This window comes from Macaca mulatta, chromosome 15, assembly GCF_049350105.2.
Source record: "Macaca mulatta isolate MMU2019108-1 chromosome 15, T2T-MMU8v2.0, whole genome shotgun sequence".
NCBI classification, from domain to species: Eukaryota; Metazoa; Chordata; class Mammalia; order Primates; family Cercopithecidae; genus Macaca; species Macaca mulatta.
The window spans coordinates 22881816-22899275 of NC_133420.1; the positions used below are offsets into that span (position 1 = coordinate 22881816).

The window sequence follows — 17460 nt, forward strand, 5'->3', positions numbered from 1 at the left end:
CCCACTTAAGACAACCACTGTGTCTCCAGACATTGCTAAATGTCTCGTGGGGGCAAAAGCACTGCTGGCAGAGAACCAGTGGGGTAACTGAATGAACAGCGTACATACCATTCACTGAGATGGGGGTCTGGGGAGATATGTCAAGAGTGGATTCCATTTTGGGTATGTTGAGCTTCAGAGGCCTACCCAACAAGCAGTCTGTAGGCTGACAAGTCTGGAAATCGGCACAGATTCTGAGTAGATATATAAATTAGGAAGCCTGTGTGCCTATAGTCCCAGCTGCTTGGGAGCCCAAGAGGTGGAGGTTGCAGTGAGCCAAGATCACACCACTGCACTCCAGCCTGAATGACAGAGCAAGAACCTATTTCAAACACACATAGGCGCGCGCACACACATACACACACAGAACTTTAGGAAACCATCGATCAGCATAGCTCACAGGCAAAATTACAGCCAAATGGCTATCAGTGAGTGCAGATAGAGAAGAGGGTGGAAAACAAAGGCCAGGGCCACACCCACAGGTAGAAGCTCAGAACAAAAGGAGGGGCCAACAGAGAAGACACCAAAGGAGCCGCAGGTAGGGTAGCAGTAAAAGCAGGTGCATGTGGGGCTCTGGAAGTACAGGGCAGAAAGCATTACAAGAAGGACTGAGTAGTGAACTCTGTCATATGCTGCCAACTGGTCAAGAAAGGAGACAAAGAGCTGACCGTTAGATTTGCCAAGACTGAGTGTGTCAGCAACGCTGGGAAGAATAGTCACTGTAGAGTCGCAGGGAGATATGGTTGACGAGAGCAGGTTAAAATGAGACTGGAGAGATGCTTCCACTTGCAGTAAAGGCAGACTAGGTAATTCAGACCAGCTCACCTGAGGACTCCCAGAAAAACTGGCCAAAATAAGAGAACATCTGCTTGTAGGAGCCTACAAGACAGTGAGGAATGGCCCATCCCGCCCAGGGACAGGAGTCCGGCATGCAAAGCAGCTTTTGCCCTGGTGGTATCTGCTGATCCTGAAGAGGCTGGAAGTTTATCTAAATTTTTCATAGTTTCTCAGAGTTAGGGGAATAGAAATTGGAGTTTAATTTTTATTAAAGCTTGGATCCAGCCTGGGAGATCCTAGAAGCTTTGGTTAGGCACACCACAGGACTGCACGCTAGGAGTGAAGTTGAACGGGAAGTAACCAGCACGCCATCCACACCCTGCCCCCAGCTTTGATTGCACTAACTGAAGGACATGGGTGGCCCGGGAAAAACCCGTGAGCTAATTTTGGATTAAAACGATCCCAGGTTATTAGTGCTCCTGGGTGATTAGAAAAAACAAAATCAAAGATAAGCAAACAAAAATACAAAGCAACATGAACAAACGGACTCACAAGGGCTCAGGTATTATATGCTTACTATGTTTAAGGAGATAAAAGACAAAATTAAAAATTTCAGCAAGATGTGGAATAGGGCCGGGCGCGGTGGCTCAAGCCTGTAATCCCAGCACTTTGGGAGGCCGAGGCGGGCGGATCACAAGGTCAGGAGATCGAGACCACAGTGAAACCCCGTCTCTACTAAAAATACAAAAAATTAGCCGGGCGCGGTGGCGGGCGCCTGTAGTCCCAGGTACTCAGGAGGCTGAGGCAGGAGAATGGTGTGAACCCAGGAGGCGGAGCTTGCAGTGAGCCGAGATCGCGCCACTGCACTCCAGCCTGGGCAACAGCGTGAGACTCCGTCTCAAAAAAAAAAAAAAAAAAAAAAAAAAAAGATGTGGAATAGTTCTATTATTGTATTATAGTTATAATAAAAAACAGCAGTTTTAAAAAAGGAATCAAATAGAATTTTAGACCTGAAAAATAGAATAACTGAAATTAATAAAATAAATTACAAAAGGACATGAGGAAGCTTTTTGGTGGATGGGTATTTTTACTATTTTTATGAGGGTGATGGTTTCGTCACAGTTCATCAAGGCATACACCTGTAGTCCCAGCTACTCAGGAGACTGGGGCAGGAGGATCTTTTGAGCCTAGAAGGTGGAGGCTGCAGCGAGCTATCACCACAAACCGGACTGCAGCCTGGGCGATAGAGCAAGAACCCATTTCCAAAAACGAAAATTTAAATGTAAACATATAGAAAACTCCTATATGTTTACATTTAAGAAATACACTTTCTTTCTTTTTTGAGACGGAATTTCTCTCTTGTTGCCCAGGCTAGAGTGCAATGGCGCGATCTCAGCTCACTGCAACCTCTGCCTCCTGGGTTCAAGAGATTCTCCTGCCTCAGCCTCCCAAGTAGCTAGGATCACAGGCGTGCACCACCACACCAGGCTAATTTTGTATTTTTAGTAGAGATAGGGTTTCTCCATGTTGGTCAGACTCGTCTCGAACTCCCAACCTCAGGTGATCTGCCCGCTTTGGCCTCCCAAAGTGCCGGGATTACAGGCGTGAGCCACCGTGCCCAGCCTGAAATACACTTTCAAAGAACCCATAGGTCAAAGAAAAAAAATCACAATGGAAATTCTGAAATATTTTGAAATAAAGCTGGGCACAGTGGTTCACACAGTGAGCCAAGATTGTGCCATTGCACTCCAGCCTGGGTGTGACAAGAGCTAAACTCCGTCACAAAAAAAAATAATATTTTGAAATAAATGATTTTGTAAATAGTATGGATCAAAATTGGTCGAGTATAACTAAAGCAGTGCATGGAAGGAAATTTCAGTCTCAGTGTCATCTCTTAGGAAGAAAGCCTGAAAATTGAGCCACGTATGCATCTCAAAAAGTCAGAAAAAGGCATAAATCAAACTCAAGGAAGAAATAACAAATACAAGCACACAAATTAATGAAATGGAAAATAAAATGGGCTGGGCATGGTGACTCAGCCCTGTAATCCCAGCACTTTGGGAGGCCAAAGCGAGTGGATCACCTGAGATCAGGAGTTCAAGACCAGCCTGACCAACATGGTGAAACCCCATCTCTACTAAAAATACAAAAATTAGCTGGGCATAGTGGCGCATGCCTGTAATCCCAGCTACCTGGGAGGCTGAGGCAGGAGAATCGCTTGAACCCGGGAGTCAGAGGTTGCAGTGAGCCGAGATCGCACCATTGCACTCCAGCCTGGGCAACAAAAGCGAAACTCTGTCTCAGGAAGGAAAGGAGGAAGGGAAGATGGGAAGAAGGGAGGGAGAGAGGGAGGCCGGGCGCAGTGGCTCATGCCTGTAATCCCAGCGCTTTCGGAGGCCAAGGTAGATCACCAAAGGTCAGGAGTTTGAGAGCAGCCTGGCCAACATGGTGAAACCCGTCTCTACTAAAAATACAAAAATTAGCCAGGCATGGTGGCCCATGCCTGTAGTCCCAGCTACTCGGGAGGGTGAGGCAGGAGAATTGCTTGAACCTGGGAGGCAGAGGTTGCAGTCAACTGAGATTGCGCCACTGCATTCCAGCCTGGGCAACAAAAGAGAAGCTCCATCTCAAAAAAAAAAAAAAAAGAATGGGACCCTGTCATAATAGCGAGGACTGCTGAAGCCTGAAGTGGATTATTTGAAGGTGAATAAAATTGCTAAGCTCTGGGTGAGACAAATCAAGGCCGTATTTAGTTTAACAGTCTACTTGTTCCATCAGCTACTGAGAAGGGTGTGCTCAATCTTCCACTACGATGGTAGATTTGTCTCTTTCTTCCTTTAGTTCTGTCTGTCTTCGCTTCATGTATTTTGAAGTGCTGCTATTAGGTGCACATATATTTAGAATTGTTTTTATCCATGCTCTTCAAAGCAGCTGTTCCCTAAGCCCATCGTGGAGAATCATCCCCAGGTGCAGAGGCAGCCGTGCGTGGGTGGCCTGGTGGCTCCTGCAAGCTGCAGGCCCTGCTTTGTGCCACAGTGAACCTAAGCAGGCACCGTCAACCCCGCCTCCCACAGTGCTGGATCTTATGTGGCTCTGAGGCACTAGCGCAGACTTTGGAGCCACAGAGACTCTGTTCTGTCCTGTCAGTCTAGCCCCTCACTAGCTGATGCTTGAATCCATTTTCCTGCAGCCTTGACCTCCCGGACACAAGCAATCCTCTCACCTCAACCTCCTGAGTAGCTGGCACTACATGCATGTGCCACAATGCTTGGCTAATTTTTCTTATATAGAGACAGGTCCTCGCTGTGTTGCCCAGGATGGTCTTGAACTCCTGGGTTCAAGCGATCCTCCCACCTCAGCCTCCTGAAGTGCTGGGATTATTGGTGTGAGCCACCATACCCAGTCATTGTTTCTTACTCTTTCCGTAACCAATTGTTCCAGTCCCCCACTCCATTCACGTGGCCTGCAAGTCTGACTTCTTGTTCTTGGCTACTGTCCTTAGACCAGCTCTTCAGGATAGGCCTCTAGCCTTGGTGTGGGTCCTGGCGGAGGTGCTTTTGGGGCAATCGATCCTCAGTGCTGTGCCATTTCCAGGGAAGTTGGTGGGTTGCCTGCCAGGACAGCTCTGAGAGGGATACTGAAGGCATGGCAGGGAGGGGCCAGGCTGGGAGCCTGGGGAAGTGGGGAGCATGTTGGTCTGGCTCTGCAAAGCCGTGCCCTGTCTGCCGGGCTTCTTGCGTGGCATACAGCTAAAAAACTGTGAACTAAATGTTGGGGCTCGGTGGTTTTCTGCATTGTAGGAAGAATGGAGCCAAAGAGAAATTGTGAGTGTCGCGATGGCTCAAGCCCTGGAGGAGGTGCGGAAGCAAAGGGAAGAGTTCCAGCAACAGGTGGGCCCTGTTTCACGCAGTTGCACGAGCAGCAGGCCCATCCTGCCATGGGACTGTCGGAGAGGCCCTGTCTCTCCAGTGTAGGGGTAGTAGACACAGGGCTCAGGGAATGCAGTCAGCTGCGTGGGCCCCCGTGCTCTCTAGGAAGCTGGTAGACAAATGTTATAAAGAAACCCTCACCCCATAGGATGCCCTTTTCTGATTTTTCAACTGTCATTACCTGGAAAATGGTCCATGCTCAGGGGCCTACTGGGCTCTGATTCTGTGAGGTGGCCCATCATTGGCCACCTGCCCCAGAGGCCACGGAAGGTTGGGTTGAGTTTTTGCAGGAAGTATAGGAAAGCCTCCCTTGAAGGTAGACTTCACATCTGACCCCAGGGCTTCTAGTTCAGTGGCTTTAGGTCTTTGGTAAGTCCTTAACAAATCTGAGTCTCCTCTGATGAGGACTCTAGTCCTTCTACTTACACCTCCGGGAAACTATTCTCTAATGAGGTAACATATATCAAATGCATGTCTAGTGTTGGGGATGTTGTAGGCACTCAGGAAATGGAAGTTATGGCAGCTTGTTGGGCTGGGCAGAATGGCCATGTCTCTGGTTGACCCACTGTTGGCCAGGGGGCAGTGGGAGGCAACTGCCCCTGTGCAGGACCCCTGCCAAGGAGAATGGATTTGTGCACGGTCACAGGAGCAAAGCTCAGCTGGGGGTTTGCTCTGGATTGTGGACTTCAGGGAGGGATTCATGGTGGACCCTGGAGAGCGGGAAAGTGGAGATTTCTGTGGAAAGATGGGTTCACTGCTCGCAACCTTCCCTCTTGTTGATTTTTCTCTCCAAGGCAGCTAACCTGACAGCCATAATAGATGAGAAGGAACAGAATCTGCGGGAAAAAACCGAAGTGCTTCTCCAGAAAGAGCAGGAGATTCTCCAGCTGGAGCAAGGTGAGGAGTCTGTCCCTGGCAGAGCCTTCTCTCCTTTTCAGGCCCAGCATCCTGCCTTGTGACAGCCTTATCACCAGGCAGCATGGAGTCACTGGGCTCACAGTACCCCCTTCCTTCCTTCCCGACCTAGGTCACAACTCTGCCCTGCTGCAGATGCACCAGCTGCAGGCCGAGCTGGAGGCCCTGAGGACCCTGAAGGCAGAGGAGGCTGCAGCGGTCACGGAGCAGGAGGACCTGCTGAGGCTGCGGGGCCCATTGCAGGCCGAAGTGCTCTCAGTCAGCGAGTCGCACGTAAGTCCCAGCCGCGCCTGCGTGGGTGCTACAGCAAGATGCAGGGCAGGTGCTGAGAGTGCCCCTGAGGAGGCAGCAGTGGGGACGCACGGTAGACAGGACACTCCCCTGCACGGAGGGTCCTTTCTTTAAAGTAGGGCACTCAGCCAGGCGCGGTGGCTCACACCTGTAATCCCAGCACTTTGGGAGGCCGAGGCAGGCGGATTACGAGGTCAGGAGATTGAGACCATCCTGGCTAACATGGTGAAACCCCGTCTCTACTAAAAATACAAAAAATTGGTGACAGGTACCTGTAGTCACAGCTGCTCAGGAGGCTGAGGCAGGAGAATGATGTGAACCCAGGAGGGGGAGCTTGGTGGAGCCAAGATCACGTCACTGCACTCCAGCCTCAGCGACAGAGCAAGACTCCATCTCAATAAATAAATAAATAAATAAAGTAGGGCACTTATATGGCTAGGAGGCCATGATTCCTGAAGAGCCCATGACAGATGGCCCTTGTCAGTAGACAGGGGAGAGCAAGCCCTTCATCCCAGCAAAGACTTGTCATGTGATTAGTTGTGCGCATTGGGCTTTGGATCTTCTCCAGGAATTTACTTCCTGGCCAGTTGCCTATTAGATCACAACAGCCCACACCTAAGGGATGAGTCTGGCTCCCCTTCCCTGTACACCTGCGGCTCAACTTCACCTTACCTGTCCTGGCTCTCAACTTGCTGCTACCACCTTGTAGGTGACCTCGAGGGCCATGCAGGACCCTGTGTTCCAGCTTCCAACTGCAGGAAGAACACCAAATGGTGAGGTTGGGGCCATGGATCTCACGCAGCTACAGAAGGAGAAACAGGACTTGGAGCAGCAACTTCTGGAGAAAAATAAGGTGAGGATGCCCTTTGCATGGCTGTTTCTGTCTCCACCAGGTCCCCGCCCTCGGGTCTAAAATGACCCAGGCCATCCTCGGAGGCTTTTATGGTACCCCCTGCACCTCCTGGGAACCACGACCCCTTTCACCCAAAGGCCTTCCTCCTGATCTTCCGTTCCTCCTGCACTGTGCTCCTCCACACCCTCCCCAGTCCTCTTCTCCCCACCCCCTGGAGAACTGGCCAGGTGTCAGACTTGGGCAGCCGCAAGCCTTCGTGTTCCCTGCCAGCTCGGCTGTCCCCAGCCAGGCCATAGCGACAGTTCTCTTTCCTCTGTACTTCCTTTCTACAGCTGTGGAAGGACAGCACTGATAGCTGCCTTTAAGGGTTTGTTTGGGTGGGAGGAGGGGGGTATGAAATGAAGGTGTTTGTTAACGGTCCTATAAACTTTATAAACTCTCTGGTATTTGGTAGAGGCTCAATGAATGTCATGGTCCCCACCCCTCACCCTCCAGCCTTTTCACCTATATAAATGCAGGATCTCATTTAATCCTGGTTCTTAAAAGTGTCCTGGCCGGGCGCGGTGGCTCAAGCCTGTAATCCCAGCACTTTGGGAGGCCGAGATGGGCGGATCACGAGGTCAGGAGATCGAGACCATCCTGGCTAACACGGTGAAACCCCGTCTCTACTAAGAAATACAAAAAATAGCCGGGCGAGGTGGCAGCGCCTGTAGTCCCAGCTACTCGGGAGGCTGAGGCCGGAGAATGGCGTGAACCCGGGAGGCGGAGCTTGCAGTGAGCTGAGATCCGGCCACTGCACTCCAGCCTGGGCTACAAAGCGAGACTCCGTCTCAAAAAAAAAAAAAAAAAAAAAAAAAGTGTCCTGTGAAGCTTAGTATGCCAGCTGGCTATTGCTCTGGCCTGAAATTCTGCCCCCAAATTGTGTGTGTGTGTTTAGATCTTTTACAAGGGGAAAGTGTTCATTATGTCTAATATAAAATACAGAATCTTTGCACAGTGGCAGTATCGTAGCCAATGAGGTTCTATCTGAGGCGCGATTATTGCTAATTGAAAAAAAAAATACACACAGAAGAGTGTACAAAACAGATGTGTGTCTCAGTGAATTAACAGAAAGCAAACCCATATAAACCACCCTGATGCGAATCAGGACATTGCCAGCATCCCAGAAGCCCAGCCCCCTGGGCCCCTCACAGCCCTGTCAGTCACTCCATCCCAGCCCTTCCGGCAATGACTGCCTTGCTTTCTTCCCTAGTGTCACCTCAGCTCGCATTGCTCAACCCCACAGTTTCATTGTGCCTGTTCGTAAATGTCCCATGTGCCCCTAGGACCTCTGTCTCTGGAGCCTCTGGCCTTACCAGCTGTGCTGCCTTCCTGCCTCCTTACTCAGCGTTGGGTCTGTGTCTGTCTCGGGACCACTGCCTTCCCGACACCTCTGGTTCTCTGGCCTCTCTCTCTTTCCTTAGACTGTCCTAGCCAAGCTCTGGTTAAACTTGGGCTAAACTCAACTCTTCCCTGCTCCCTGCCTGCAGCCATGGAGCCAGACCTGGCTGGAAAGTGCCATCACCTGGGCATTCAGGTCCCCTCGAAGCTCAGGACCATGGTCCTGTGGGCAACCCAGTGTTCCCCGCAACCCCGCCTCATCCGTGGGCCTTCACGCCCCTTTGCTCCTAACCCCAACTTCATGTCTACCTTCTCTCCTCTCTTCACCTCAACCCTGCCTCACCCGCCCTGGCACTCCTGCCTCCTGCTTCTCTGAGAAGGGATGTGCCACAGCCCCTCCTCATTCCCTGTTCCCTCACCTCCCCAAGCACTACGCCAGCCGCCTCCCCCTTCTTGCCTAGGTCATTTTTTCTTGGAGTCGTCCCATCCACTGAGAAGTGCACTGTCATGCAGGCGCCTTATGAAAGCCCTTGGTTGACACCCCTTTGTCCTGTTGCTGAGGCTCTGCTCACCTCCCGTGCTGACAAGTTGAAACTTTCTGTATCTGCCATCTCCATTCCCACTCCTCATCTCTCAACCTTTCCCCCACCACTCCACAGAAAAACACTCTTGTCAAGCTCATCAGTAACATCTGCATTGCTAAATCCAGAAGGCAGTTCCTAATTTTCCCTCTGATTGGCCTGTTGGCAGCCTTGGACAGGCGCCTCTTCCTCCTCCTGAAGCTCCCATCCATGGCCTGCTCCTTCTCCGTCTCCTCTGATGGGCCAGTCTCCTTCCCACTGCCACCCGCCGTGCGCAGGGGCAGCCCTCACAGCTCTTCTCTGCACTGTGCGCCCTCCGCTGCGATCTCACCCATGCCCTGTGCAGCTGGTTCCCCTCCCTGCCTCCTGCCCAGATGGCTCCATGGACGCTAGCCTCACAAACCCGTCTCCACGTGAGCTCTAAGGTGTCTGAAACTCAAAACATCCGAAAACACACTTCGGCTTCACTGTGCTCCCTGGCTGCCATGGCCACCTTTCCCATCTCAGACGGCAAAAGCCTTGGAGTTGTCCTATCTGCCTTGGTTCTTTCTCCACCGGCATCCAGGCCGTTAACAGATTCCTTCAGCACCCCCTTCGCACATTTCCCAGAATCCACCACTTCACATCGCTGCCACCTGCTGCAGGTTACCATTGTCTCTTCTCTGGAAGATGGTGTCAGACTTCTAACCGGTTTCCCTGGCACTGCTCTCTTAGCCCTCTGATGACTTCCTATCTCTTGATGAAAGCCTGAGTCCTTGCAGAAGCCCACAAAGCCCTGTGTGGGCCCCTCATTACCCCTGCCAGCTGAGCCCTCCTGTCCTCATCACTCCCTCTCAGCCACAGGGGCCTCACCTCCCATCAAGTAGCCTCTGACCTCAGGGCCTTGGCACTTGCTGAGCCTTCCGTCTGGAAGTGCCTTCCCCTAGTCACCCTCACTTTCTTTATGCCATCCCGACCAGCCTCACCACCAGAACCCCACCCCTTACCATGCTGCCTCTTTGTGCCTCTTCATACCCCCAATACACTGCGGATTTGATTATCGATTTTTTTTTTTTTTTTTTTTTTTGAGACAATCTCCCTCTGTCACCCAGACTGGAGTGCAATGGCGTGATCTTGGCTCACTACGACCTCTGCCTCCTCGGTTCAAGTGATTCTTTTGCCTCAGCCTCCAGAGTAGCTGTGATTACAGGTGCCCACCATCACGCCTGGCTAATTGTGTGTGTGTGTGTGTGTGTGTGTGTGTGTGTGTGTGTTTGAGATGGAGTCTCTCTGTCGCCAGGCTGGAGTGCAGTGGTGCAATCTCAGCTCACTGCAACCTCCGCCTCCCGAGTTCAAACAATTCTCCTCCTGCCTCAGCCTCCCAAGTAGCTGGGACTACAGGCGCATGCTACCACACCCAGCTAATTTTTGTATTTTTAGTAGAGATGGGGTTTCACCATGTTGGCCAGGATGGTCTCGATCTCTTGACCTCGTGATCCACCCGCCTTGGCCTCCCAAAGTGCTGGGATTACAGGTGTGAGCCACCGCGCCCGGCCTGTTGATTGATTCTTTTACCCCCAAGGGTGAACTTTTGTCTTTTTTGTTGCCGTTTCTCCACCCCTAGAACAGTGTAGGGACTCAGTAATTATTAGATGAATTACCAAGTGAGAGAACCCAGGAAACCAAATAACATAAGATAAAGTAGCGAATGTACTTTTGGGACAGTGTCCAACCTCATGGTCAGCCAAGAGAATAGAAATCGAAGCCACAAGGTGCCATTTTACAAAATTGGGTGTGTTGGAGGTCACTTAAAATGCCTCACAGGGGAGGAGTTAGAAACACTTTTGTGGTCCTCTGATTCAGTCATTCCATTCCCAAGAGAAACACTCGGAATTCCTCGCTTGGGGAAACAAAGCTTATCCCAGCTTTGTTTTAAAGTGGAAGCCCGGGCTGGGCGCGGTGGCTCACTCCTGTAATCCCAACACTTTGGGAGGCCGAGGTGGGCGGATCACGAGGTCAGGAGATCAAGACCATCCTGGCTAACATGGTGAAACCCCATCTCTACTAAAAAGACAAAAATAATTAGCCAGGTGCGGCAGCGGGTGCCTGTAGTCCCAGCTACTCGGGAAGCTGAGGCAGGAGAATGGCGTGAACCCAGGAGGCGGAGCTTGCAGTGAACCGAGATCACGCCACTGCACTCCAGCCTGGGCGACAGAGCGAGACTCCGTCTCAATCAATCAATCAATCAATAAACAAAGTGGAAGCCCAGCCACACAGTAAGACAGGGGTATCCCCGGGAGTTCCTGTCACACTAGACATTACAATTAGAAAAGCTGGAGGAGGCAGTGATGACTCTGATACATGAAAAATGTATTTACAATTCCAGCCACGCTGTGCAAGAATGGGGATGTGGACTGGGGGTACATGAAAGAACGCATTTAGATATATTACCATTGGGAGACTTCGAATAAATTTTTATTTAAAACCGGGTGTGGTGGCTCATGCCTGTAATTTTACCACTTTGGGAGGCCGAGGCAGGCAGATCGCCTGAGGCCAGGAGTTCGAGACCAGCTTGGCCAACATGGTGAAATCTCATCTCTACTAAAATGACAAAAATTAGCTGGGCATTGTGGCACACGCCTGGAATCCCAGCTACTCAGGAGGCTGAGGTGGGAGAATTGCTTGAACCCAGGAGGCAGAGGTTGCAGAGAGCTGAGATTGTGCCATTGCACTCTGGCCTCAGGGACAGAGTAAGACTCCGTCTCAAAAAAAAAAAAAAAATTTCCTATATTATGAAGATTTTAGTTGAGAAAATAAGTCTCAGCATGTCTAGTGAATAATGGACTGTGTATGGAATGTGTAATAAATGTAAGGCTTATAATACTAATTAAACATCAAAGAAAATCAGCCAGGCATGGTGGTGCACAGCTGTCGTCCCAGGTACTCGGGAAGTTGAAATGGGAGAATTGCTTGAGCCCAGGAGTTCAAAGACTGAATCCAGCCTGGGCAACATAGTGACATGCTGTCTCTTAAAGAAAGAAAACAGAAAGAAGGCCAGGCGTGGTGGCTCATTCCTGTAATCCCAGCACTTTGGGAGGCCAAGGTGGGTGGATCACCCGAGGTCAGGAGTTCGAGACCAGCCTGGCCAACATGATGAAACCCTGTCTCTACTAAAAATACAAAAATTAGCTGGATTTGGGGGCAGGCACCTGTAATCCCAGCTACTCAGGAGGCTGAGGCAAGAGAATTGCTTGAACCCAGAAGGCAGAGGTTGCAGTGAGCCGAGATTATGCCACTGCACTCCAACCTAGGCAACAGAGCAAGACTCCGTCTCAAAAAAATAAAATTAGCTGTGTGTGGTGGCGCACAACTGTAATCCCAGCTACTTGGGAGGCTGAGGCAGGAGAATCATTTGAACCCAGGTGGCAGAGGTTGCAGTGAGCCAAGATTGCACCATTGCACTCCAACCTGGGCAACAAGAGTGAAACTCCATCTCAAAAAAAAAGAAAAAAAAAATTAGTCGAGATGGTGGTGTGCACCTGTAATCTCAGCTACTTGAGAGGCTGAGGCAGGAGAACCACCTGAACCCGGGAGATTGAGGTTGCAGTGAGCTGAGATCGCGCCATTGTACTCCAGCCTGGGCGACAGTGAGAATTAATCTCAAAAAAAAAAAAAAAAAAAAAAAGGAAAGGAAAAGAAATTATTTTCCAAATTATTTATCTAAAACTGAATGTTGATGAGTTGTGCAGAAAAACCATGATCTTGTTAGGGTATTCAAAACAAGCATTGCAGATTATTAATGTATTTCAAGAGAGCAGTAGTGATGAGAACCATAAATCCTCACCTAAGTATCCTACTTGGGGATCACAGCATAAAAATCGAATTTTGATGGCAAAATCTATGGTTCAGAGCCTTTTCCAGCTGGGCTGTGTGTGGAGAACCAAGCCCCTGGGAAGGGATGGGCAGCACTGGGGCACTCATGTCCACACAGAGGGACTGTGGCCTCTGTGGGACGTGGAGACTCCAGTGTGTGAAAGCAGTGGCCCAAGAGGGATGACAGCCCAGCAGGCGTAGGCACAACACGCGACAGCTGAGCACCAGCTTCTCAGGATGACTTCTCAGGGCAGAGGCTCCTCACAGGTGTACAGGGGACCCCGTGGGATCTTCGGCTCTGTTTCCTTTGGTGAAACATGCATATAATGATTGACTGTCTGTGGGGTGGGGCTTGTCGCAGACCATAAAGCAGATGCAGCAGCGGATGCTGGAGCTCCGGAAGACTCTGCAGAAGGAGCTGGTGAGTGCCCCCACAGGAGCTGGCCCCACTTCCCAGCCCTCCCCCTGCTGCCTGTGCCTGGTCCCCCTGAGGTCCCTCGCTGCCTATGCTCCCCCCAACCCCTAATTAATTGCAAGGGGTCACTGGGCAGTCCAGTGTTAGCTGGTGGGCCGGCCTGCCAGCCTGCATGCACCTCTGAAGCAGCTCCGTGGCCGCGGCCCTGCCTGCCTTCTCTGAGCCTGCATCCTCATCTGAAAGTGGGGTTGTCTGCCAGGCCAGCACAGCCACGCTCTGACAGTGTGTGTGGCGGAGTGCTCGGCCCGATGCGGGATGCCAGCAGCTCCAGGCCCCAGGGACATGTGTTCTTGCCACGGATAAGGGACTATCTGAGTTTCCCCAAATGATGTCACTCCCTCCTCAAGCCCACCTGGAGGTGCTTCCTTCTCAGGTGGGGCCCTTTTTGCCCTACAATAGTGATCATGGTTTGGACCAGGTGAACCTCCCATGTGACTTTTTCCACCTGCCTCAGACGGTTCAGTGTAACATCTTTCCCATTGGTTTTTCAGAAAATCAGACCCGATAATGAGCTCTTCGAAGTCCGGGAGAAACCTGGACCTGACATGGCAAACATGGCGCCTTCCGTCACGAATAACGCCGACCTGACGGATGCCCGCGAGATCAACTTTGAGTACCTTAAGCATGTGGTTTTAAAATTCATGTCCTGTCGCGAATCCGAGGTAAAGGGCTTTTGAAGTGTCTTTTGGGTATTGAGGCCCCGCCCTACAGTCTGTCCTGCAGGAACCCCTGCCCAGCCCATTTCTCCCTTTTCCTCGTACATCCTGATTTGACGCCCTTGTGGGCGCTCAGTCATTTCTCCTGCTGGCGCTGGCCTGCGGAGTGAGCAGCTGGCGGGAGAGGCCATGCAGGAACCGGCTCCTGGTGGGAGATGTGGGCTCCACTTCTAAATCCTGGCCTGGGTGCGGAGGCCGGGAGCAGAGTCCACCCATCACTCCTGGGTCCTGCCAAAGGGTAGGGTAGCTGCTGGGGAAATTCCCTGAAGCCTGCCAGGTCCCTGAGGATGCAGGGGAAGAAAGAACCTATCATTGCTGCCAAACTTCAGAGTGCCAGAGCGTCACCCACCACTTGGTCCTGCCAACCAAAGCAAGCAGGACATGCCATGTAGCTCCCCCCACCACCCCGCCTCACCTCCACCTTGGCCTATGGCAGCAAAACTTACTGTGTTTCAGGCTTTTCATCTTATAAAAGCTGTGTCGGTGTTGCTGAACTTTTCCCAAGAGGAGGAGAACATGCTCAAAGAAACTCTGGAATATAAGGTAGGGTTCTCTGGTCTACCGTTACAGCTTCCAAAATATGTCGTCAGTCATCCCAGCAGTAGCAGTTGAAGACCCCTTAGCCCCCACGAATGTAGGTAACCAGCACAGCTGCATGATCAGCTTGGCTGCTGTTGGATGAACTTGATCCAGGCACTTTTTAGCAATGACATCCTTTGTGCCCAAACGTCTGTGCTGTACTTGACCAACAGGCCACGTGTTTTTCAAAGCATTTTCATTGATTGTGCTTTACTGAGAGCCCCAGGTCTGGCTCAGCACTCAAATTCCCAAAGTGTCTGCATAAATGCTCTAATAGGAAAAAAACCTACAGTTCCACTACCTTATTCCTGTCAACTCAGTGTTTTTCTCTCATTTCCCTCCGGTACTGAGCACGGGCCTGCAGACTGGTTATTGGAACCATCTTCTTGCTGTGCTCAGAGCCAAAGGCAGGATGCGTGGGGGGCAGGAGTGACAGGCTCAGGGGAGGGGAGGGGTGGTTCAGTTTCCCTGGCACTAAGTCCTGATTTGCATCTCAGAAGCCTTTTCTGTTTCAAATGCAGATGTCATGGTTTGGGTCCAAACCAGCTCCCAAAGGCAGCATCCGGCCATCTATCTCAAACCCTCGGATACCATGGTCCTAGAGGGGACTACCCAAGGATGGAGCTCCGTGGGTTGACACTTTTTCTGTGAAAAGAACACTGACACACCAGTCTGGGTGGGTTTTTAATCACTGTAACTGCAGTATTTTGTACAAGCGTCTAAACATTGTTTACAAGACTTAAGGCCCACTTCCCTGCAGGCTGACCTGAACCTCAGGGGGTAGCTGATCCTGTCATTCTGGTCACCAAACAGGAGGGTCCTGGCACTACCCAGATTTCCACAGTGCTGCTAATATCCCAGCTCCAGCCAGCACCCCGTCTGCACCTGAGTCCTCTAACTTCACAGTAGCACTTACAGCTGAAGCCATCAGCATCTGGCAGGCACACCTGAGTCACCACGTAGCGATGCCGCGGGAGGCAGAGACGGCCCTTTGAGATGGTGCCCGGCAGGCGAAACCCACCTGCCTCTGCCAGGAACAGCCAACTCCATGGGAACTCCATAGGAGTGGCTTTTAAAAATTCAGAGAGTTAGAAGCTTTTTATCCCTTCCTCTCAAGAAAACAGTCTTTCACCTTGTCTCTCAAACCACCTAGAACTTTAGAGGATCCATCTTTAAGGGCCGGTGTGGATGAATGAGGAATATGCACCTTTCTGATGGTATCTCCACTTAAGAAAACTAGCAAATACATGAAAAGACCCTAAGTATAGTACCAAATACACTCAATTGCCTTTTTAATGAATGTACTTGTCTTGGATAGGTTGCTGGTAAACCATTTTAAACTATTTTTTATAGCTGAAGTTCTTCACTACTATAAACATGTCTTCTGTATTATAAAATCCATTTAACTGGTGTTCTTAAAATCAGAGCGTCCAGAGGGAATTCTTCCTAAAACTCGGATTCCCGTTCCTTTGTCTTCTCACTCGCACTCCGGCACTGCTCCCTCTGAAGCGCAGTGGCGTCTGTCTTGATTCTGTGCTGCGCGGCCGCTGGGCAATGCAGATCACCCGTCTTCTGCTGAAGGACAGTCCGCTGTCTCCAGTGGGGCAGCAGCTGTCCCCCAGCCTTGATGGAGACATTGGGGCAGTCAACCTTGTGTGTGGAGCCACTCTCTCCCCCTTATCCCACCCCAAATACTTAAAATGACACTACACCCGGACGGCCCCCAGCTGGCTGCGGCACTTGTAGCATGCACGACTCTGGTAGTAACCGACAGAAATTTGTTTCATGGATTCCTCGTTACTGAGGAAGGGAACATGCTGGTTCTGGAAAAACCACAATATTGAATCTGAAAGGAAACAGTTTATTGTTTGATGAAAGTTTCACTGGTTAAATAAAAAACTAAATTAATAACTGGAGCTCCTAAATTTATTATCCATTATCCAGTGATGGAAAGTTGTATTTCTCAATCATGCTTAGGGCCAACATAGGTATATAAAATGTATGTCACAGAAAAACACCTATTTGCAACGTTAACCTAACGAAATTTCCATGAAGAACCAAGCCAGGGCAGCATCTCCTTAGTCCCAGCTCAGGCTCTCTGCCTTCCAGAGGCACCCTTCTCCAGTGACTGACCACCTCATCTGGCTCCTCCTTGCAGACACAGTTGTCCCTTGTTTCGAACACGAATTTCCATTTACCTGGTGGGAACACGAAACAGGAGTCTCTTCTCCAAGTTTGATGGGTAAGAGGCAGCCTTTTTTCAAAGTCACATTTCCTTTCTCGGCTGTTCAGGAGAGCGTCTCTACGACTGGGTAGCTCAAGGCCAGCCAAAGGCAGCTACTTTTCCACGGAAGCCCGTCTGCTGCCTCCGTGGCTTCTCCAGCCCTTGAACTGGCCCCACACGCACCCCAGGTCCCACTCCTCAGCCGTTTTAGGTGTAGCTGTGGGGCCCGTTCCTAGGTCTGTACTCACTTTAGGGAGGCTTCACTGACTAGGCTTTCCTCCTGCATGTTGAATTTCCTTCAGCTTTAAGAGGAAGAGTGGAGTAAATATTCTAAGTGATTTAATGCACTTTGACTTGTATAAAACTTTGTGATAGCGACGGTATCTATAGCCCTTTATACAAGCAGTGGATCTTGAGCTCTCCTTCCATATTGTAAATAGGATTGTATTCTTGAAAACTGCTGTAGAAAATTCATCTGTGGTGCAATACACTTTTTGATTAAAGCTCTTCAATCCAGATGCAACTACAATGGATTTTACTAGTTTGGCGTGTCACTATTTCTTTGACTCATTAAATCTGGTATTTTGTGTCTCATATTTAACACTCCAAGGCCAACTTCAAGGGCTAGAGAATGTTTGTCTTTCAGAAAGCACCTCCCCCGACTGGATTTGGGTGAATAAATGTAATTTAATGAAGCCAACAGCCTCATTCTACCCCCCAAGAATTGCAGTGGTTCTGCAGAGGGGCTGAGGAGGGGAGAGCTGTGGAGGGGAGGACTGTGTCACTTTGGTCAAAGTCTGTATCCAAGGGCTCTATGACCCAGAGGAGCTTCAGGAGTGTGAATGGGGC

General features: G+C 50.5%; 1 protein-coding gene and 1 pseudogene across 22 annotated transcripts in view; both read left to right on the forward strand.

Moving 5' to 3' along the window:
• GOLGA1 (golgin A1) overlaps nt 1-17140 on the forward strand; it is a 70455-nt gene extending 53315 nt beyond the window's left edge. For all 22 annotated transcript variants that reach the window (XM_028834853.2, XM_077968039.1, XM_077968042.1 and 19 more), the window contains 8 exons: nt 4617-4706; nt 5540-5642; nt 5773-5933; nt 6661-6804; nt 12979-13038; nt 13584-13754; nt 14265-14351; nt 14909-17140. In XM_028834853.2, coding sequence (XP_028690686.1) covers nt 4617-4706; nt 5540-5642; nt 5773-5933; nt 6661-6804; nt 12979-13038; nt 13584-13754; nt 14265-14351; nt 14909-14989 — 897 coding nt within the window. In that variant the 3' untranslated portion in view covers nt 14990-17140. The remainder of the gene's footprint in view (nt 1-4616; nt 4707-5539; nt 5643-5772; nt 5934-6660; nt 6805-12978; nt 13039-13583; nt 13755-14264; nt 14352-14908) is intronic.
• LOC114672951 (U4 spliceosomal RNA) lies at nt 7790-7872 on the forward strand (annotated as a pseudogene).
• Nucleotides 17141-17460: the final 320 nt, after the last annotated feature.